General features: G+C 36.9%; 1 protein-coding gene across 1 annotated transcript in view; it reads right to left on the bottom strand.

Moving 5' to 3' along the window:
- Nucleotides 1–24079, bottom strand: part of USH2A (usherin) — a 691295-nt gene that overhangs the window by 500689 nt on the left and 166527 nt on the right. The window contains exons 15-19 of the mRNA XM_072814508.1: nucleotides 20195–20353; nucleotides 13896–14390; nucleotides 12620–12889; nucleotides 10846–11015; nucleotides 4087–4231 (exon numbers count right to left, since the gene is read on the bottom strand). Of these exons, the coding sequence (XP_072670609.1) occupies nucleotides 4087–4231; nucleotides 10846–11015; nucleotides 12620–12889; nucleotides 13896–14390; nucleotides 20195–20353 (1239 nt within the window). The remainder of the gene's footprint in view (nucleotides 1–4086; nucleotides 4232–10845; nucleotides 11016–12619; nucleotides 12890–13895; nucleotides 14391–20194; nucleotides 20354–24079) is intronic.

Genomic DNA, 24079 nt, shown 5'->3' with positions numbered 1-24079 from the left:
TCTGCTTCAACCACACTAAATAGAGGGCTCCCGAGAGGGCCACCAATGCCACCTTCCTTGTAGATCACATTCCTCTTGCTTTCCCTACAGCGTATGATACTACAGGATTCTAGATCCTTCTAGAATTCTCTCTTCCCTTACCTTTTCTGAAACCGTTCCCTCTAATTCTGACCATTTCTCTGTTCCCTTTACTCCTCCTTTCTCTTTCTCTCAAAATAATAGCATTCACTAAGATGTGAACTTTTAATTTGTATTTTCTCTGCTTTTACTAATTCATTGTTATCCACAGTTTTAGCTGCATCTATATGCAATAATTATGAAATCTGTATCATTGTGAAGCTGCAGATTTGCATTTTCTGCTGTGGGCTCCTTATAATTGTCCTGGGTATGTTGTTAGCAAATGATCAAACTTAAACCCATGGCTTTATTTCTCCCTTGTGTTCTTTCTTCATCTTTCTCATTATCTTTGATGGCATCACCTTGGTCTGCAATATTTACTGTCATCTTCAATTCTTCCTGCTTCTTAACCTGCGGATTTCTCTTCCTTGATCCACCTGCGTTTCTTTCCTTCCATTTTTACTTCTGTTCCTTTGACTTCCTCCCCCCTTGACTCTTATTAGAAAAATCAATCAGACTCTAAACACTCTTTTCTAGTCTATTCTACATTCTACTACCAGAGAAATCTCCATAAACCCCAGTTTTCATCTCATCAGTACCTGGAACCATGCTAGTCCTAAAATACTGACTAGGATGGCATGTGTTCCGTAAATACCTACCCAAATCCTTACCAATCCTTTAGAGTCCACCTCCAATGCTATTTCATTGGAGATAATTTCCTAATCTCCCAAATCAAAGCTATCTATCCCATATTCTGTGTTCCCATAGCTTTCTTTTGTCCCTTCTCCATAACCTCCTGTTCACCCTACCTTGCATGTCACCATCTTAACATAGACACCATTAAGGTGTCTCTGAATAGAATTATCTTTGAATCCCCCACAGTGCCCTAAATAGGTAAGCCCTATTATATGCTTACTGAATTGAGCATTCACAGCAAAATACAGTAACTGTACAATCACGGCACATTGTTAACTGTGTACGGCAAACAACAAATTTGAAATCTGTAGTTTTTGGGCAAAATTTTGAAATGCTTACCATAATTCTGAATGGCACAGTCCTCACAGAACTGAAAAATAATGACTTTAGACTTTAGCACTCTTACAGTTTATTTTTGTAATATAATCCTTAGTGCTGGGACTCTGCATGGTTTCATTTGTGTTATGTAGTATTACAGAAGCAAAACTGTAAAATAGCTTTTTGATTTTGATAATATTAGAAACTTTATAAATTTGCATTGTGACTGATAGTGAGAATAATCGTGATAAAAATAACAATTTTTACTCAGGATTTACTCTGTGTTGGGCACTGCTTTAAATATTTAACTTTCTTAATCCTCATGAACCCTATATAAAATAGGTTATCCTTATTTTTAAATGGGAAGATCAAGCCCCAGAAGTAATGTAGTTTACTTAAGGTCATGCAGCTAGCTGATGGCAGAGGTCTGAATTTAAACCCTGGCATCCTGGCTTATCATTCTTACACTAAATATACGAATAAGCTCTTATTTTCAAAAGTCGATTAATTTGTGCATCTCACAGCTTTCAGAGAACATGAGAAGTTTCCAAGTTCTATCTTTCAAAGATAAAGTGTCGGAGAGGATTGAGAGGACTTAGTTTCATCTCACTACTGTTCAGTGGACAGAAGTGGCCTCCAGTACCCTCACCAGTAGCTGAAATGGGAGCCACGTCCCAGAGCTATGTCCCTTCCATGCCACAGAAATCGGCTGCTGCAACCAAGGTGGGTGTTACTAGTGCAGTTCTTCTCACTGGTGAATTGACCAGGCAGGATCTGTTTCATAGACATTTGTCCTGCTTTTCTCTTTCCACCCCCCAGACTCCATCTAGTCTCTTCAGACAGGCACGTCTCCCTTCAGTCCGCTTCGTTAGTTTGTTTCCACAAAAAGAATCTCATCTAGAGGAGAGAGCCTGTACCAGCAGTAGAAACTATTGGCTTGTGAGGTGCAGGTGGGAGGCGCTACACAATGCCTTGTGGAGGTGGTATGCAGCGTGGGAGAGAGACCTGAGGAAAAGCTAGTTATAGAAAATGTTATTGGAAATGACGTCATGAGGAAGATGAATTAGACTCTGGGGAGTCCCCAAGGGAGTAGAGGGAGACTGTTGAGTGGAGGCCACAGAGACATATTCTGGATCCATGTAAGAAATCACCATTTAAAAGAGGTCTCCAAACCTGGATCTGTCTGAGAAGGGGTAGCTCCCCTACCAGTAAAGGGATCAAACATGAGTTGGACAAGCAATTGGGAAGAACATTACATAGAATATACTGTTATTGGTTAGCAAGTCACACTAAAGGACTTTTGAAGATCTAATTATGAATTTATTTGACAGAGAGAGCACATGTGCCGGCAGAGGGAGGTGCAGAGGGAGTGGGAGAAGCAGACTCCCTGCTGAGCCCAAGGCAGCGCTGGATCCCAAGACCCGGAGATCATGACCCCAGCAGAAATCAAGAGTCCCACACTCCACCAACTGAGCCACCCAGGCATCACACAGACGACTTTGAAGTGTTTTACAACCCGGGGAAGTCATGATTTCAGTTCCCCTCAGTCACATGTTTGTGATCCTTCTGCTCTCAGGCCAGTTCTTAACTTGTGTTGTTTCTATTTTTACTCTTCTCCAGCTTGCAAGACAGAGTTCTCTTTTTTTTTGTTCTCTAGTCCCAAACTATATCATTTTTTCCAAAAGGAGACAGGGAGCTTGCCTCTATCATCCGTAGTCAGTAACCCTCTAATAATCTAATATACAAAAGTAAATAAATAAAGTCTTACAGGAGAATGGAGTTCTGTACAATCTAGGTATGCCACAAATGTATGCATACATATGAAATACATATAAATATGTAAAAACACAGATTTTGGTTGTAGAGGTAATACTTCTTCCTTAGAAGAAGGAAGGAAAACACGCTTCCTTAGAATTGGGGAGTCAATCTCATTGATGGAAAAGTTGAAGAAACAAAATTACTTGAATGAAATAACTTGAGCCAAACAAGTTTTTCAAGAACCCAAAGCAACTAGAGGACTTTGGCATAATTGGTTCGGGGGTGTTTGGTTTCTGAGGAACCAGAGTTACTCTGGTAACATTGGTTAAACAATACAATAGAATCAGACCTGAATACAGCCAGGAAAACAGCCTAGGGAAAATTTTTATAGCTAAATATGTTTGCATAATATCTGTCATTCATCTCGGAGTCTTTTAACCTTCTCACATCTGGGCATTTCCTTAAGAAGCACCAAGCCTTGTTTGATTGCAGACAGAAAAACTGATTTGAAAATATACTACTAACTGCAGAGGAATTGAGTTATGTAGGTGTTAGTGATACCTGTAATGAAGGTCATATGAATCTAGCTTATTCTAAGTAAAGCAAGCAAAAATCTATACAAACCACTTCCTACTAAGGTCATACTTGATAACGAGTCTTTTGTTTGAATTTCACAAACTTAAGAGCTTCTTATTAATAACAAAATTAATTAATAAATATACTACCATCTATCCAATAAAGGCAAAATATAACATCAGGGCAACCCAGTAATTCCTAGATGTCTGCCTTTAGCCCCTGAGGGCTGGTGTGGGTAGATCCAAAGCCCACAGAAAGGGTCAGGAAGAAGCATCCTGAACCCTCATAAGAAGCCTCCTGAACACTTCTAACAACTGTCAGAATGCCACTAGGACCTTAGATGGTTGCTGAGCCCTGGAGTCACTCTGTATCTAATTATATTGCTTATTATGGCACAGATGCAACTCAGGGCTCCCATGGACCTCTCAAACTTCAGCTCATTTGCTTACTTTTTGTTTGCTTAAAAATGTCAATATAGGTAGCAATCAGAGTTACTGATCGGGGAGCAGGAGAAATCAGAAAAGATAAGTATTAAGTCCAAACTAGAGAAGGTATTGAGCTTAATAGGTGTTTGTTTAGAAAGACACAATATATTTTTCATGTCCATTAAGACTTGCTTACCTGCTGCTAATGTCCGTCCTGCTCCTGATGCGCTGGTTACACAACCAATTGAATTGCAGAGAGAAATAGTAAAGTTGTATATCCTATAAGGTTTCAGTTCTTTTACAATATAAGACAGTTCTTGGGATGTAGCAGTGTACAACACCTTCAAGGCAAAGAAAAAAAATCAGATAACAGATAAACAGTGTGAGAAATATAACCTTGGCAGTCAAGAATCCATGAATCCTGTATGAATTCAGACAGAGGAATTATTGCCAACCACTATTAGAAGAGGGATTTTTTTTTTGAAGAGTCTCAACAAGCTAGGATTTAATTGATAATTGTACAATCACACTGTTTTATGAGGTAATAATCCAGTTCCTGAGTGGATAAATGAGGAAACCAAGTTATTGCCTCATAAAGCAGCGTGGTAGTATGGTTATTGTCACCAATGGTAGAGATAAAGGATGGTGACATTGTCATTGTTATCATGAAAAAGTCCAAATAAAACCATGGGGCTTGGCCAAAACTAATCCTGTGCAGCAATGCCCACATGTTATTTGATGGAGCTAGTACAGAAAAAATGTCACTATGTTAAATCAATTCCATCATTTTCTTGAAAAAAGGAACCACAAGAGAAAAAGGAACACAAGGAAACACATTACTGAGCATCCACATGAGGCCAATTCTCAATTATCTTTCTTTCTTATACAAATAAGCATATGCAGATTAGATCAAACAGTTACATTTTTTGAAATACTGTCTTTATCATACAATTCCAAGTGAAAATAGCAGATTTGAGCAAAGGAGACTGAGAGGAATGCCATAGTCCATAAACAAATAATTAAACAACTATCACTGAGAATTGGTCGCATCATGATAACTAGAAATGATCAAAAGCAATCATATAAGTTTACTTATAGATACAAAAAACACTGGAAATTATATTCAGAAAAAAAGTCGTTAAAACAAAGAGTATGACACCAAGCATTAGTATAAAACTTTCTTTCTAAGGGATGTTGCCATACATTCATATCAAATAATCCTCCATAAATATAAACACAGGTAACTATAAAGGTTAGGAACATTTGGGGGTAGTTTTCGAGATATTTTCACTACAGCAGTATGATAAAATTCATTTGGAATATTTGCCTGGGTATTGATTTTAAAATTTCATGACCTAAATGAGTAGTTTCAGGAAGCAGCGTGAACAGACTATACACTGTATCGTTTATATAACATTGTTTTCAGAAATAAAGGTGATGTCAAAAATTCTAAAAATGCAGGAATAATTTTAAAATTTGGTATCATTTCCTTGCAATTACACTTAGAAATCAGAAAAATGTCAAACACCAAATTATAAGTGCTTTATGTTTCTAATTCTAAAATTGTTATTGAAGGAGATTGAGGATATAAAATTTTCTCCTCTGTGCTCTGTGATTTAAAATTTCCCAAGAAAAGTAAAATTTTGAAATGAGTAAAATTTACTGAATATTGTTATAAAATTTATCCCATTTAGAACAACTCTGATAGGATTAATGCAGACTTTTAGAAAGTAAAATTGTTTTCAGGATAAAGCATAAAAAAGTGTTCTGATTTTAGGAAAATGTGGCAAAAATAAGCAGCAGAATATTATGCAGCCATAAAACGGGATGTGATCATGCTATTTATGACAACATGGATGTATCTAGAGGACATTACGCTAAGTAAAATAAGTCATACTGAGAAAGATAAATGCCATATGATTTCACTTATATGTAGAATCTAAAAAAAAATTAAAAAACAAAAAATAAAATCAGATATGCAAATAGAGAGTACTGATGGTTGCCAGAGGGAAGGTGTGGGGGGATAGGCAAAGTGGGGAGGATGAGCGAGACGGGTAAAGAGAAGTGGGAGAGACAAGCTTCCAATTAAGGAGTGAATAAGTCATGAGAATAAAGGGCACAGCATAGGGAAACTAGTCAATGATATTGTAACAGCATTGTGTGGTGACAGATGGGAGCTACACTTACGGTGAGCAGAGCATAACATATAGAGAAGTTGAATCACTATGCTGTACACCTGAAACTAAGGTAATATTGCATCAACTCTACTCACTTTAAAAAAAAATAATTTAAAAATGAAGTATTTCCTTTTTTTTTTTTATTTTTAAAGATTTTATTTATTTATTCATGATAGTCACACAGAGAGAGAGAGAGGCAGAGACACAGGCAGAGGGAGAAGCAGGCTCCATGCAGGGAGCCCGACGTGGGATTCGATCCCGGGTCTCCAGGATCGCGCCCCGGGCCAAAGGCAGGCGCCAAACCGCTGCGCCACCCAGGGATCCCTAAAAATGAAGTATTTCCTATTTCATTTAGGATGTTGACTCATTTTTTGAACAAACTATTCTGTGGAACACGAACACAAAGTGAAATATAATGAGAAATAGAAAATGTAGATTAATACTAATTTTGATGGGCCTTTACTTCTCCACATATAGTTGTTATAAATTACATTATTTTAAAAAGATATTTACCTTAAAGCTTGGGGCACATAAAGTAATCACTCAGATAAACTTTGTCTTTATCATATATAGTCATTTTACAAGATTTCAAGGATCAATTTAATTGGAAATTTTCTTTGGGATGAATCTTTAAGGACGTGGAGAGAATTCTGTAGAAGCTTGAAATCCTACACTGATAATATCACCACTTCTAGATATTTCCTTGCCACTACTCTTAGTCAAAGAGCAACTGTCTGTAACAGTTATTTTATGGTAGGCCTTCCCTAGAAATTTTGGCTATTTTCTTACTAAGCTTATAACAAGACACACTCAGGTCAACATGGATACAAATTTCATTATCGAGAAGGTGAAGATTTTTTACTTTGCCACTCTTGATTTCACTTTCTTGAATATATGATGAAGTAGATATTTGTAGGGGACAGAAAGCATAAGAGAATAAAATGATATATCTATATCTTTATTTCAATTTGGCCACAGAAGAAAGGACTTTAAACAAAAAAAGATGCATATACATAATTTTGTCACTAATAAAAAAGAAATATTTTCCTGCTTCACTGAATGATAAAATGATCTTTTTAAAAGTGCAATGTAGTCCTATCCCATTAATAATCGCTAATAGTACCTCATACTCCTCAAGCTCTTTAAACTCTACAAAAAAACATATAGATAAGCAGAAATTGTTTTCCTATTTTACAGATGAGTAAAACTTGAAGCACAGAGATGTATGGAAAGCTAACAACTGGCAAAAGTGGGATATGAACAAACAGACTTCTAAGGCTATATCTTTATGAACTATGTTTTCTTCTCAGTTTTGTTTCTTAGAAAAGAATACCACAGTGCAAATGATAGTTGCTTTGAAGCTACATTTTATGAAGAAAGAATAGTTTACAAAGCAAAAGAATAGCAAAAACAATAACAAAACATCAATGATGAATGTTGTATAACACTAAGGACCAAATGAAGTAGGTCCAGCTGTAAATTTACCTGAAATCCTATGATATACTGGATTGGTCGACTAAATCGTTTACGTTAAAAGATATATGTAAGGCTACTTCTGTGTTTATCACCTGAGACAGTTGCAAATTAGTCAGCACTTATTTCCAGACCAATGGAAAAGTATAACAAGGAATCATAAATTATTTATTGGCTCTTCTTCTACCTTTGTGTTGTAAACATGCTCCGTCTACTGGAAAAACTAAAAAATATTGACAGATCTATTGGCAATGGGTTGAAGAGGGTCTCCCCCAAATTCTTGTTCACCTAGTACCTCAGAAAGCGATCTTATTTGGAAAGAGGTTCTTTGCAGTTATAATTAATTAAGTCATCATGAATTTAGGGTGGGTCTTAATACAAGGGATATATTTATAGAAGAAAGGAGGAGGATACGCAGATACAGAAGAGACAGCAACATAGAGAAAAAGGCCATGTGAAGACAGGCAGAGATTGGAGTTCTGCTGCTACAGACCAAGGAACGCCCAGGATCTACCATAAGCAGAAGAGGCAAGGAAGGATTCTCCTGGAGAGCCTTTGGAGGGAAAGTAGTCCGTCAACACTTTGATTTCAGATTCTAGCCTCCATTAAAACCAATCAGCTTCTATTGTTTTACGTCACTTAGTTTGTGGCTGATTTGCTACTGTGGTCCCAGGAAACTAATACAATGGGGTACAAAGGTCTGACTCCTTGACTTCTTTAGGACAACCTTATGGGGTCATTTCAGCTCCAGAACTATGCACAGGATCAAATTAAACCCTTTCATTAGTGCATCACAATTCAGCTTCTTATTCTGCTCAACCTTGCATCTCTTACTACTTTCTGTGTGTTGTTTCTGAGAGGACTCCCCAATAAACCTTCTACTCAATCCTCTCCACAGCATCTGTTTCCTGGAGAACCTGACCTAAGATACCTAGGAGTACCCTAGGAAGGAGACTTTAAAATGACATTTCGGAGCTGGATCACCAATCAAAGAGAACCTCGTCACAGGGAGTGGGTGGGGTATTGATGGTCCCTAGCACGTACTAGTGTGTGATTCTCATTGGTGGGGAACTGGACTTACCAGTGAAAGGAAGTTCACTGGTTTGGTGGAACTGGAAACCATATGGACTATTTTGCGGAAAGTAGTAATTATAAGGACTGTGGAATCAGGTAGCTCTTGCTGGGTGCAATGAATGCACTGAAGAAAGACAAAGAAGGCCTGAAGGTCACCGATTCAAGGCAAACTGAAAACCTCTTTGGCAGTGTTCGTTCTCCATATTCATAACATCCTATTAAATGACTCAGATAAGCAAGACATGGCAGGTGCGGAGAAGTCTTCGTAAATATTATATGCTCCAAAGAAAGAGATCAAGTTTTTAAAAAATAAGGAGGCTTCCACATCAGCAAAATTTTTAGGAGTCCAATAGCCTGAGATATGCTAGGACATCCCTTCCAAAGTAAAGGTCAAATTATTGCATCTTGCACTTACTACTAGGAGGCAGGAAATAGAATGTCTGGCAGGCCTTCTTAGGTTCTGAAGAGAGCACACTGCGTATCCGGGAACACTATTCTGACTAAGTTACTGAGTAATATGGAGTGTTGCTAGCTCTGAGTGGGTCCTAGGGCTAGAAAGGATTCTTCAGCGGGTCAAGGCTGCATTGCAATCAGTCAAGCAACTCGGGGCATGAAGCCTATCAGATCCTGTGGTTTTAGAGCTGCCTATAATGGGAAAAGATGTAATGAGACATTTATGGCAAGCTCTCAATGAAAGAATCACAAGGTAGACTTACAGGATCTGGATCAAAGGCATATTACACAATGGAAATAAAATACCATTCACTAGAACAGCTCCTGGCATACCAGTGAGCCTTGGTAAACACAAAGCATCGAATGGCCATGCAGCCAGAGCTACCCCTCATGAGCTGAGCTCTGTCAGACATGCCATGTCTTAAGGCCAAGTAGGCCCAACAGAAATTCCTCATAAAATGGAAGGGGCTATCTGGTAACAGGCACAAGCAGAGCCAAGATAATATCCTGTGCAAGCAGGCTGTCTGGACCCCCATGTATCATTTGTACACTGGTTGCTCAATCTCACATGATACATGTGACTTCTTGGAGGTTCCTCAAGAGCTGAGAGAGTAGAAAAATGTGGTTTGGTTCACAGATGGGTTGTCTTGGCATGTGGTTGCAAGTCAAAAATGGGTGATGGCTGCTCTACAGCCCCACTCAAGGATGACCCTAAAAACCAGCAGCAAGAAGAAATCTGCTCAATAAGCAGAACTTCAGGCAGCACACCTGGCCATCCATTTTGTGTGGAAAGGGAACACTCCAGAGGTAGAACACATCTGAACTACATGGCAGTGACTTAAAGTATTGGTCATCAGCATGAAAAAAAAAAAAAAAAAAAAAAGACTAGAAGATCACGAACCAGGAAATCTGGGAGAGAAGAATGTAGGCAGTCCCATGGAAGATATTGTTACATGTGAAGATCTCTTTATATCATGCTAATGCCCACCAAAGAGCGTCTTCCTCAAAAGAGGTGCCAAAGGCCACGTACACAGAATGACTTGTCCAGTTAACATCAGCCGCCTCTGTCCTCGGCCACCCTCATGCTGATAAAATAGGCCAACGGAGTACATTGACCACGCCATAAACTGGAGGGAAACAAGAGCCTCTCCTCCTCCAGGATTACTATACACATATCACATGGTTTAGTCCATGTACATAATAAAGCCTTCATAAGTTAGCTGTGATTACTATTCTCATTACTGCTGGCAAGAGTATGAATTACTGGAAGGAAGTATGTCACTGTATATCCCAAACCTTAAACATATTAATAACCTTTGCTATAAGTTGTGATAAATCCATTCCTCAGAATTCTCTTAGGAAGCAGAAATATGCAAAATGGACATATAAGACATTCTTGTCAGTGTTATTTATAGTTCCAAAAGAATCAATACAATACCAATATCAACTGATTGTGGGTTTGGTTGAAAACATTATTATATGCCCAGATAACAGACAATACTCAGCTACTGAAAGCTGGCTCTTTACAAGATACTTTAGGATATATGTTAAGGGCAAAAAAGCAGATTTTGTTAAACAAAATTATATCTACTTTGTTTTATGACATGCTTATATTAGAAAAAATAAGTGATATAGACACACAGGACCTTGTACAGATGATGTCATGTTAAGAAACAAACATGCCACGTAAGGAATATATAAAGGAGAATTTGGTCACAGAATTCTGCAAACTCAGAAAATGTCAAACGGAAGACAATTCAATTCTAAAATAGTAATACCTGTGACACCGCTGTCGGAATAGCTTGGTGAGGTGACTGTTCAGAAACCATATTGATTTTATACCCCACAACTTCTCCTCTTGTTACATTCTCCGCGGGCTCCTCCCAGGACACATTGAGGGAGTGTGGTGAGAGTGGGGAGACGGAAGGGGGGGTCATGAATGCCGGCACTATTGAGGACAATAACAGGAACAGAGTGCTGTTATCTACAGGTCTCCAGACAGAATTCATACACGTGCTCTAATTTCTGACATAACCCCATTCCTCACATAATACTCTGATCTCCAAACATCAAAAGATATACTGGTATTTATAAAAGCTATCCCTCCCCCCCTTTTTTTTTCATGTTTTCTGCAAGGATGTTCCCTATCCTTATACCACCAGCAAAGATATTTTTCCATTTACAAGAGAAAAATCATATAGGACTTTGCTTATGTACATCAAGATAAGTAAGATAAGTTTCCTCCCTTTTGGGGGGGAAACTGTAAGTCTCATGAAGCATTTGAAAGGAGAAGTCATCAAAACTGAATCTGTCTTAGTCCACAAAGTCCAGAACAATGCATAGTGACATGTTGGGTTTCTGCTGTAGAGATGTAGATTTCACCGAGCCACACTGATACAGCCTGGAGAAAGAGGTAAATCTAAAATGTTCTAAATAACCCCAAAGAAATGTTTAAAGTTTTCAATAAATCTTGACTGAAATGCTCAGAGTACATACGTACATACATTCTCCCCCTGCCATCCTTGAGATCTTAATACGGATTTTAAATGTGCTAACCAAAGGTGTATTATCAAAGGACCTCATCGCACGTTCAGTAGCCAGTGACCCATAAGATTATGAGGGTCCAGTATTGCAGTTTCACCCATTACTTTTCATTTCTGACCTTGATTCTCCCCTTCCAGAATGCCATGGCTCATCACTTGTGCTATCATGGCACTATTATTTGTCCAAGATGGCTGGCAGTCATTAAGAGATGCTCAAGCACAATGCACATTTTATTCATGAAATGATTCCCTTGGACATCAACCTAAAGCTACCCTTATCCTCCCACAGTCCTAACAGATCCAATTTAAATCAGGACATGGGTTTCTTTGAATATCTGTAGATTCAAAGCATAACAAAAGCGTCTTTTTTTGGTGAAAGGCTCATGATATTTGAAGGGTTTTCAATGTAAAGAGTGAGGGAGAGGGTTAAAAATATCTCATTTGCTGTAATGAAGATATCTTAAGAAAATTAAAATTTTTTACTCTCCTTCCTTACCATATTGCCAACTGCTTATAAGCACACTTGTGAATTACAGATTTTAATATCCAGGATTCTATCATTAGGTACAATCTAGTACCTACACTATTTGCTTTGGAGAGAGAAATAAAAACAAACTAAGATTTGTGAAATTGGTACAGTTATCTCTTTCATTGAACATAAACTGTGCTGAATTTGGAGCAAGATAGTACATACGGCCAACCCACTTCAGGAATGGAAACCAATTGCTATTTTTGGCAAACGTTCCCCAAAGACTAGAACTACAGTTAAGTTATTTTTCCCCCTTGAAGTAATAGCTCAGGCATTTATTCCCCCCCCCTAAAACTTACTGCAAGTGCTTTATGACCTTGAGATATTTACGTAACCAACCAATATATTAAATTTTTCCTTGGCCTGTATAAATGTATAATTCTTGCTTTTCAAAACACACTTCAGTGCTGTTGACTTTCATTTGGGACAGTAATTCCACTTGGGAGTCTTAAAAGTAGAGTTCAAAGCATTTCTCTTCACCTGATTCTCCTGTTCTTTCCGAAGTCCAGGTAGAAGGCACGCTGCCAGCCATGTTCACAGCTAAGACTTGAAACGCATACTCAGTGTATGGCTCCAAGGCAGTGATGGTTGTGGCTGTTTGAGGAGGTTTCAATGCATTTTCATTGGCTGATTCTACAAATGGGTGAGGACTGAGCCAGCCACTGCTCTGAAAGACTCGACTTTCTGCTGAGGTGGTTTCTCCATCAGATCTCAATCTTTTCATGTAGAGTTCATATCTTATAATTATTCCTAGAAAAGTAAAACAGGACCCAAGATGACCCATCAGACAGACAATTTTGGGGGTGGGTTGGGGTTAGGCTAGGTAAAGGTGACAGTTTTGCATTATTTTTCTGACTAGATTACCTGTCCATTTCTTAGTAATCTAGATGATGAGACTTTGATAAAAGACAACAAATTGACAGACAGATGAGTGTATGAAATACTGTGGACAAGCATATTCATGGGAAAAACAAACCATAAATGAAAAATAGCTATAACCTATTCCAGGTAAATTCAATCCCTTTCAGAATGAATGATCATAATTTCTACCGAGAATTGCTTTTGGGAGGAGGATTTGATTATTGCACCTCTAATTTATATACTTTCAAATTTGCAGATTTTAATTTTATTATCTACTTAACACAAGCCCTGTTTACATAAATATTGGAGCATTAAACTTGATTTCTACCTAGTTTTCTCAAGTAACTTAAAAGTCTGATAAAAAGGTTTTGCCATCGTACGTACATGATATTAATTACTAAAAATATATGAATTTCTGTCTGGCCTATATAACCAAGGGTTCAATTGTATGAAGACAAAAAATTAACTTAATGGAGCCAGCTAGCCTATATACATATTTTTTTGTATTATTTTATACCCTTTTCTTGCTTAAAAGAGAAAATTTACTCCTTATGGGTGCCCTAACTTGTGACACCGTCAAATATAATGCATTTTATAAGTGAGTTTCAAATTAGAAACATCGTTTGTGTTGTGACAGATGTCATTAAGAGCAAAGATAATATTAGCCTTTTAAGGGGCAATTTAAATGAATGGAATTTGTTATTAGATTAAAGACATACACTTGTTTTACTAACCAGTACAAATAGTATCTGATATCTTTAGAGATTCTCAATTATTATATCCTATAGTTACAGAGACGAATGCAATTGCCAGATGCTTACTGCACAATTCCAAATGCCTAGATTCTCATACATATTTGGCCTCAGAAAGGGAACTCTAAGCCTGGAATTCCTACCATTTGGCTCCAGTGGGGGAGACCATTCTACACGAAGTTCTGTGGAACTGATCATCCGCACCTCAGGTGGACCCAGCCTTCGGGGAGGTGCCTGGGCTGTCATCACTGTAAGGGGTGAGCTTTGTAAACAGCCCCCACTCGTACATGCCTGTACAGAAAAATGGTACTTGGTGAATGGAGCCAGATTCCGGATGGTAGCAGAAGTCTCATGACCTTCATAAGGAACACATGGCTGGCCACCATCAAAAGGAACACAGGACAAAATATATTTTTCTATAGGACCAGAACGATTTGAAGGTGAATTCCAAGCAAGTGTCACAGAGTCTGAGCTAATAGGAATGATATAACTCAAGTTCAGGTTTCCTTCTGGGACCCCTGGTTTCGTCTTGTAAGTGACAGCTGCACTCCTTGTTGAACCATGCACACTGGCAGTCTCGATGTAATAGGAATATGAAGTATATGGTGACAGGTCAGCATCCGAGAAGTACTGAATACCTGAAATTAAAAGAAAGAAAGGAAAAAATAGTTACATTTCACAAATTGGCAAGGAATCACTTCTAATTGCTTTCCTATTTATATAACTTAATCACAGAAAGTATACAATCTGCTCTTTTGAATGAGAGTATGAAAAAAAAAAAGAGAGAGAGTGTGGTTCATGTATCTAAAACCGAAATAAAGCAAATACTGACTAATTTTATTGCATAAGAAAAGTGCCTCTTGTAATGAAGACTATTTAGAAGGTTGTTTAAACTCTTGTTCTTTATATAATATAGTCTTTCTTATAGAAAATAGAAGAGAAATTTCTGCAATACAAATAGCTGTTTCTTCTATGTAACCTGTTTACTTGTTAACCGACATTTCACAAAACGAAGGGTTGGCAAATTGCAGGCCATGTTTGTCACCCGGCCGATATCTTGACTGCAACCTTTCCTGAATTTCTGAACCACAGAAACTGTGAAATCATAAATGTTTATTGTTGTTTTAAACTGCTAAATTTTGGAGACATTTGTCAGCATCAATGGAGAATTGATACAAGAGAAGTCTGAGTTTTTCAAAAGATTAGAAAGATAGGGGGGATCCCTGGGTGGCGCAGCGGTTTGGCGCCTGCCTTTGGCCCAGGGCGCAATCCTGGAGACCTGGGATCGAATCCCACATCGGGCTCCTGGTGCATGGAGCCTGCTTCTCCCTCTGCCTGTGTCTCTGCCTCTCTCTCTCTCTCTCTCTGTGACTATCATAAATTAAAAAAAAAAATTAAAAAATAAAAAAGATAGGGAATGGGCGTGATTAGGCATGTGCCTGGAATTTCCTATTCTCTAAGGGGAAAGGAAATGCACTGCAAGACTGTGGCACTCACAACATGCCAGGTAGTCAAAGGGAAATGTTTACAGGCTCCAGCTCCACTGTCACAGAGTAGGCAACAGAGTAGGTTTGCAACCAAGATGCAATAAACTAATGGTGTATGCAAGCATATATTAAAACATATTTTACGAGACCAATTCTTGGAAAGGTCTTGGGACCTTTTCCAAATCCAATTCTTGGGAAAGGTTTCCTCATAAAGCATATAAAAGTATGGACGTGTTATTTATAATAGGAAATGTTGAGGTAAATTAAAGTGGAATTTAATAGGTCATAATTTTTAATATTAACATTAGACATTAATAGAATTCTAGTATCACATAATTATTTGAAAATATAGTGATGAAGGCCTTGTAGCAACACGGGTAAAAATACAGACTGTAATAGTGCATATAGTTGAATATTATTATGAAAAATAAACTGGAGTGTACAATACTCCAGAAATTTTCCAAAGTGAAGTTAGTCATCATGCTAGAATGTGACAATTGTGATGCTTAAAAAAGATGCTTAAAAAAATTCTTTTAACCCTTCTTAACAAGATATGACACTTTTGTAAGAAAAAGATTTATACCAACAACAAAATAACTTAGACAAATTATTGCACAAACACAGCATGAGATTCTTCTTTGGGGATGCTAATAATAATAACCGTATGCACTGATTAATTTCTTTTTTAAGATTTTATTTATTTATTTGAGAGAGAGAGAGCATGAGCTGGAGGCAGAGGATGGAGGCAGAGGCAGAGAGAGAGAAGCAGACTCGCCACTGAGCAGGGGGCCTGACACGGGACTTGATCCCAGGACCCTGGGATCACAACCTTAGCTGAAGACAGACTCTTAATCCACTGAGCCACCCAGGTTCCCTGGTACTGATTATTTTTTTCCAAGTATGCTTATCAAACTTATCGAATAACAAAAATGTATTCCCATTGATATCTAATTCTTATCTCTTAGTGAAATTTTCTGTTATAAAGTCAACTGTTACCTTCTGAGAACCTAAGTAATCTGGGAAAATCCAGATTCATATTCTCCTAATTCCTTACCTTTCCTATGATCCAAAATTAAAATGGGTTTAGGGCAGAGGAATGTTGGTATTCAGTTGTGGGTTTTTTTTGTTTGTTTGTTTTGTTTTGTTTTTGTTTTTTGTTTTTTTTTAATGCACTGAGCATGCTTAAATGAGGAGTGGGAGACTATTATGAGATTTCAGGTTTTCCTGGATGCAGAAGAAAAAAACCTAGACATAATCTCCCATTACATATATATAATACTATATATGTGTATATCATATATATTAGTATATGTATATATCACATGTATGTTAGTAAATAATCGTCTCACATTTTATTTTATTTTTTATACATGTATTTTTTATTGAAGTTCAATTTTCCAACATAGAGTATAACACCCAGTGCTCATCCCGTCAAGTGCCCTCCTCAGTCTTTCCTTCAAACTAGATTTAACATACTAGGAAGCTGGGACCATGTCCTCCTTACTCACCATTGTATTTGTTGCAGAGTACAATCTCAATAAATATTTGTTAAATCAGTCAGTGAAGCTGATGCATAAAATTTACTATGCCTCTTCAGAAAAAGTGGTATCCTCCACTGGAAAAATTTGCCTGTGATATATTGATAGAAGGTGCTAAGGAGTTTCATTCTATCAATTATTCAAGTGACTACTACACTGGTTTTAGTATGGAGTAACAAATGAGAATGATATTAAAGGTAAAAATGAAATCTCAAGGTTCACTCTGATGTATCACTATCTAAAACTCTAAACTGTCTTTAGGCTATGTAAGCAATGGTCAGGTGTACAGGTATTTATCCTCTAGTTTCTCTGTGAAAGGATTTTTTTAGAGTAAACATGTAATGACTAATCCTCTACTCATGACTTCCCAAATGAGAAATGATTTAACTGTGAATTTGGGGAGAAGGGGGGGCGGGAACAGAGCACACTCAGATCAGCCCATTGATTTTTTTCTCTCTTCTAATCTGTCTTTGGACAGGAGAGAGGGTCTATTCTCCAATCTGACTTTTATCAGTAATGAAGATGACTTTTATTTTTCATTTCCATCTTACTGACTCATATGTATAGTTTTTTAGTTCCAAACTCAAGTAGGAAAATATAACATGATTTGTTGGCCACTCCCTATAACTGCAATACTATCGAATGAGCGCTATTTCCTATGATAGCTGTTCTCTTCATACCTAGCACGTGGAAAATACCTATGAGCAAACCAGATTGGAGCTCCAGGGGAGATAATATTAGGTGCTAATTATGTACAATTCCCAATGCGCTTACTTGACCTCTATACATTTCTCTATTTTTGATAGCTGGTTACGCACAAGCTTGTGAGGATGTAAATTTTGTTTAGTTTTAAAAACTTTAAAATTATTCCACCCTTATTAGTGTGCTATTACTAGTAACAAATACTTTGCGACCTTTAAAGATGCTAACACACCAGTGTGTCATGATCTTGGGTTGGAAACCACTGTCCTGGAGATTCCCATAGTGCATCAGGCAAGCTAGGAAAAGTTTTTATTCTAACAAGGAATTCTATAATGGTCTCAACCAAATGATCAAACTTTCTCGGAAGACAACACTATTAATTTTCTTTGAAAAGTTCAATGATTCTCCACCTATAATTCCAAATGCCTTTATTTAACCCAAAGATTTGTGTTCATCCGGCTGAATATAAGTACTGTTTCCTTTTCATATTACACATGCTATCCACACACTGGAAATAGAGTAATAAACATGAGGGTATTATTAGAATGATACAAAGTTCTGACAGCGTTAGCCAATTGTTCTTACTGTTCAAATGCCATCATGCAGATAATTTTCACATCATTAATTATAGTGATTGTCAAGAAATGCCAGAAGTGGCATTTTTTTAATGAAAAATAAGGTTTTAGGAAATAATACCTCGTTTAATAGGATTATATAAGTGTCTGATTAGTGAATGAATACACATTTATTATGTAAGAAACTGTTATTTGGATTCTATATTAGTGCAATCATGAATAAGAGCCAGAGTGTTGTATTCTCATGTAATGGTCTATAAAATAGATCACAATATGTTACTATGGAAAACATGCCACTGGAATTGAAGGGTATAATTGAAGTTTAATTTTATTATTGAATTAAGCTGTATGGAAAAGTAGGGTGACTCTAATTCACAATTTCAGAAATAATCCAACCAGTGGCACTGTCATCTTCAAAATCACTTCCAATATTTTTATAACTCTCTCTTCCCCTATCACAAAAGTTTAAGTTTCAGGACACCTGGATCATGCTGATATTTGGAAGAAAATAAACATTCTAGTAGCAGGTTTTTAGGATACTTTGCCAACATGGCAGATGTAGACAGATGTTCATTTCCCTTTGCAATCTGCATCATGAAGTTCAGAGTTGCCATTAACTTCAAAGAAGAGCTGTAATACTGGAGAAACATTTAGAGTTAACAGAAAGTGGACATAATAATGTAGGTGCATGTCAGGCAGGATGAGGTGCAAAAGTGTAACCTACTATATATACAAAATAGAAGTGTGTGCTACGCAAAAGTTTTAAAGCCAATCGCTATGTTAAAACAAGGCATCTTCCTAACCATTTTGAGGAAGATTACAGAACTCCAGTCCCTCTATGGAACCTTACACACTTTTCTTCTAACTAATTAAGTAAGTTAAACTGGAATTTGGAAAATTGGGCATTAAACAAAGAGAACAAAATGGAAACTTGAATTAGAATCACTATTCCAATGTTTTTCAAACTATTTTCTTAAACTAGCTTATAGCCAAACATGACTAGAGGAAAATATCAGAGAAGACAGAGCTGAAAGGATGTAAACATTTCTATTGCTTCGTTTTGACTTTAGGGAAACTATGTAAAACATCTACTCCGATATTTTTCTTAAAGACAATGGACCCCTATAGTTTGATTTCTATAAGCTCCTTTAAAATATTCATAAAAGTTACAGATGCAAAGATAGTCTTCATGGTTTTTTGACATAATTTCTCTTTCAATTTAAATTCATGTTATATTTCTGTGGAAATGGCCATGTATGCATAAAATTACATTGTTTGCATGAAGGCTAGTACTCTGAATCCACTTTTTTAAAAGTCCATTTTTAACCTAAGAAATTTAAAAGCTGAATCCATATAATAGAAATATTTAATAAACCTTCTTTAATTGTTATGCCCAGAAAAAGCTATAGATAAGTTTGTTGTAAGTCTTCCAATATTTCTACATATTTTTGAATTAAAATATAACTCAGATTATTTGTAATACTTTTTATTACATTACACAATGTGTCATGGACACTTTCCATTCATCAACTGTAAACTAAGATATCAGTTTATAGGTAATTACATCCTACTATTTACTTCCAATGTATAAAGATCCCATAATGCCATCTATCACAATTTATTGAAAGATTTTGGATAGCTGAATATTTGCTATATTTTCCCATTACAAATAGTTTAGGCCTGAACATATTTTGTGTCCATTTATGACTGTTCATTTAAGATAAATTTCTTAAAGGAAATTTGCTGAGTCAAATGATACACAAAAGGATATGGTTTTTCATACATTTTAACAACTTCCCACATGAAAAGTGCCAATGAACATACACAGATATTACAGCAGTTTATGCAAACTCTAACTCCTCCACATCCTCAATAAAGCTGGATAGGGTAATTTTTTTTTTTTTATCTTTGAGAATTTGATAAGCATTAGGGCTTATCAAACAAGAAGCTTCCCATTTTTATTTCATTGTTTTGAAAATGAGGAGATTGCTCCTGAGACTCATAATTCTTTTTCTGCTTGAAACACTCTCCACTAGGCACAGGAAACCACAACAACATTTATCCTCAGTGTCACAGAAATTAACTAATATATCAATTCCCAGAATATTATATTTTTCTATCACCAAACCTTTAAACTTACTGTATGGGTATTGATCTTCAGTTGTGTAGATTTCAGAACTATCCCTGAATAAACCATAAGTAAGCCAATGGGCATTTGGAGAATCAGGTGGACTCCAGGAGAGATTGATAGCAGAAGAACTTTGAACTTGTCCTCTAGGTGGAGGTTGTTGGGACGGAGCTAAATTACAATGGAGGGAGCATTTATTAGCAAAGGCAATCAATAAGCACACAGGTACACTGAAGTAAGATAGCCAGGAAAGAGGTCTTTCTGAATCAGGATTACTTTATCAAGAAGACATGTGGTTTACCAGGACATTAATAAACAGAAAGTACACATCATGAGTTCTCTAAAACAAAGCTTTTTGTCTATACGCATAAAACAATTTTGTAGGTCAATGCAGCTGTCCTAAACATAGTTGGGGAGTGGACCACTAAAGTTTGCATTAAGCACTTCTTCTTCTCCTTCTCCTTCTCCTCCTCCTCCTCCCCCTCCTTCTTCTCCTTCCTCTTCTTCCTCCCCTTCCTTTTCCTCTTCCCTTTCCTCTTTCCCTTCTCCTTATTTCCTTCTCCTTTTTTTTGAGAAAGTATCCAAGAATATATAACACTTATTTTTTACTTAACTAATTTAAAAGTTAACATAAATAAATTATGTTAACATAAATAAGTCTTGATATTTAATTAGTATAATTTTTGGATTTTTAAGCACATTGCCTTGTCTTGCTTCACAGAGCACAGCATAAAAGAAAAAATAATCGTTAATGATACAAATGCCCATGGATGTCATGGATATTAAATAGTCTAAATATTAGCAAAAAATAATTTGAACATAATACTATGTGGATATACCCATACCTGTTAGAGGTGCAATGATTGTTAGAAGTAATATAATTTCTTCTATGAGGCACATAAGAGCATTCATCTCACTATGTTAGTGATATTTTATGTAAGTATACACTACAAAAACATTATCTCTTATCACCGCATATTTTCCTTGGTCTCCCTCTTTTCCTTCATTATGCCCTCCCCCTTGAACATATAAAGGTAAAGGAGAAAATAATGTCTAACTATTTTTTAAGGACAATTAGCCACCAGCTTATTTATTACCTTCTGGCTTACCAAAATGCATAATCCTCCATCTGTTTAAAGAAGCACATCCTAATCAGAATTTTTCATTAAATAAGATATAAAAGGTTTCTGTGTTACCTTACCTTAAAAACCATTAATCTTCTTGTTAAGAAATTTCAAAAAAAATCATGTATAGAGATGAATCAATCAAATAATTATCAATATTTTTATAATGTATTTTGTATTTGCAGTCACCGGGTGATAGGATTTCAGGAGAAGAGAGAAAATACATTTAAATTAAGTAATGTAATAAAGAGCTTCATAAAGAAACTATTTTCAAAAGGGTAGGCAGAGAGTGTAAGAAAACCAAAAGAAATGGAGCAGTACTCTGGGGGTATAACAGTAGATCTCCTTTACTATTTATTTTAGAGGTCCTCAAGACCACCCCCAGGTTCAATGATTCTCAGTGAGGATTGCAGGATTCATCCTATAGTCCTACTTATGGCTAAGATTTATTATAGCAAATGAACAGAGTACAATCAACAGAGGGAAAGGTACATGGGTAAGTCCAGGGGAAACCAACCACAAGGTTCCAGTCACACAGGATATCCCTAATTCCCCTGGCAGTGGTTTATGAAAATATGTAAAATGTTGCCAACCAGGGAAGCCCATTAGAAACTCAGTGCCCAGGATTTATATTGGGGGTATTTACATAGACAGCCTCTGTCTGTATGCATAATTCTAGATTCCCAAATCTAGAATTCTAGATTCCCAGAAGGAAAGTAGAGCTAAGCATAAACCATTTGGTTGGACAAAATTTAGGAGACAGTGAGCCACTCTTACCTCTTCTGGGGATGGTGAGAATCCTCACATAGTCCAAGTTCCCAGATGCCGGCCAAAGGCTAACTTTGTAAGCAGGTCTTTCTACAGATAAGTGGTCAGGCCCACTATGTTAGCTTTTTTCTAATACACTTGCCTAGCTTAAAGAGGCATAGCACTCAGGCACAGAAAGGACTGTAGGAAGAGCATCATTTGACAGGAGCTATGACTACTCATGGCAGGATACAGCCAGCTCAAGACCAGTTCAAGACTGCTCCTGCACTACAAGAAGCTGAGGATTAAATATTCCAACTTCCCTTTCTGCCAGCCCTCCAGATGACTGGCAGGCTCCCACTAGTAGCTGAAGCCAACCAAGAGTCAGAGGGCAAGGGGGTCTGCTGATGCAGACCATACTAAATCTTGGGGAACAGAGTGGGGGAAGTATAAAGTAGTAAAGTGAAGTTATCCTGCAGACCAAGCAAAGATTTTCAACTAAGAGCTCTTACTAATTCATCAGTATTCATGATGGATACACTCCACTTTAAAGACATGATATAATCCAATAATAACATTTTAAGAAAGTATTTCAAGAGCACTGAATTTGAAATATACAAAATTCCATATATTATGCATAGGCTTCCTAAAGACAATGTCTCTTATCCTAAGGGAGATGATATTGATGTCGTATTTTTAGAGAAAAAATATTCAAACAAGATATGCTCTCACTCTTCCTCTTTATCTTTTTTCCTTCTTTGGAATTTGCATGGTTCTATTAAAACTCTAACTGCCCATATGCCTAGTTAGACATAGGACAAGAATAGTACCAATCTCAAAGTGACACAGGAAAAAGAGAATCATTTCCAAAGAGGACCTCATATTTTTGAATTCAGGAATTCACCATATGCGACATGGTCATTTGCATTGGTTGAACACTGACAGTGCATTTGATCTGCCAGTGATTTTTAATTTAGGGCTCCACGTCCTGTTGTTCTTGGTGGAACCACAAAGACTCATAAACCGTCTCATTTATAGCACTTTGAAAGAGCCTTGTAATCTATGGCAATTGAACATTTTTCGTGAATATTAGTGACAACATCTAAAACTCTGCATGCTATCAGGAACACAACAGATTTCAGAGTTAAAGCAATCAAAACTGTCCTTCAGACTATTTTCTAAGACAGCAAAATACTTTGGGGATGGTTGAAAGAAAGACACATGTTTCCATCCCATATCAAAGGGTAGAGAAAATGATTTTCATTACTTGAGAATTTCCTTGGCAACATTCACATACACAAATACACAAATAGGCTCTTTCAAATGTTTAAAGCTGATTACTTGTTATGACCATCTCTAATCACAATCTTGTTCAACTTTGCAGTGTAAATGTATGGTGCCTGTATGACCCTGAAAGGAGAAGGCTTAGATGGTTCAATACCACTCAAAGAAATATTATGAAATTCTGGCCATGGGATAGCTTAAACTCATCCTTTTATGTGCGGAAAGGTGAATTCTGAGAAAATAGTCATATATTCATTCATCAAAATTGCCAAGTATGGTCATTGCATATGCCAGACTCTCTTGTATGGAAGGATAATACCATATTGTAACTACATTGATTTGTTTGGGAGCTGTGAGTTTTAATCCCAGCTTCAGCACTTTGGTATTTGCGTGATTGTAGTCAAATTTTGGTTGAACTCTCTGAATCTTTCCTCATCTATAGTAAGGGGAGAATAATGTCTAACTCTCAGGGTTATTTTCAGTATAAAATGAATGTGTGTATCCCTTTTTAATGAAAGGTTCAGAACACTGTGACTATGAAGACAGGTGTTTAGATTTCCTTTGTCTTTTTGTCTTGCCATCCTTTGGGGTTATCCTTGTGTGCATGGTCCCAGATGGATATCCAATATCCAATTCAACAGGAAAGGTAAAAGGAGAGATGGAGGGCATGCCCCATGCCCATGAGAACACAACTCAAGACTCCCACACATCACTTCTGCCCACATCATTTCAACCAGAAATT

The sequence above is a fragment of the Canis lupus genome, chromosome 38 (assembly GCF_048164855.1).
Source record: "Canis lupus baileyi chromosome 38, mCanLup2.hap1, whole genome shotgun sequence".
NCBI classification, from domain to species: Eukaryota; Metazoa; Chordata; class Mammalia; order Carnivora; family Canidae; genus Canis; species Canis lupus.
This window is presented reverse-complemented; position numbering and strand designations above follow the sequence as displayed.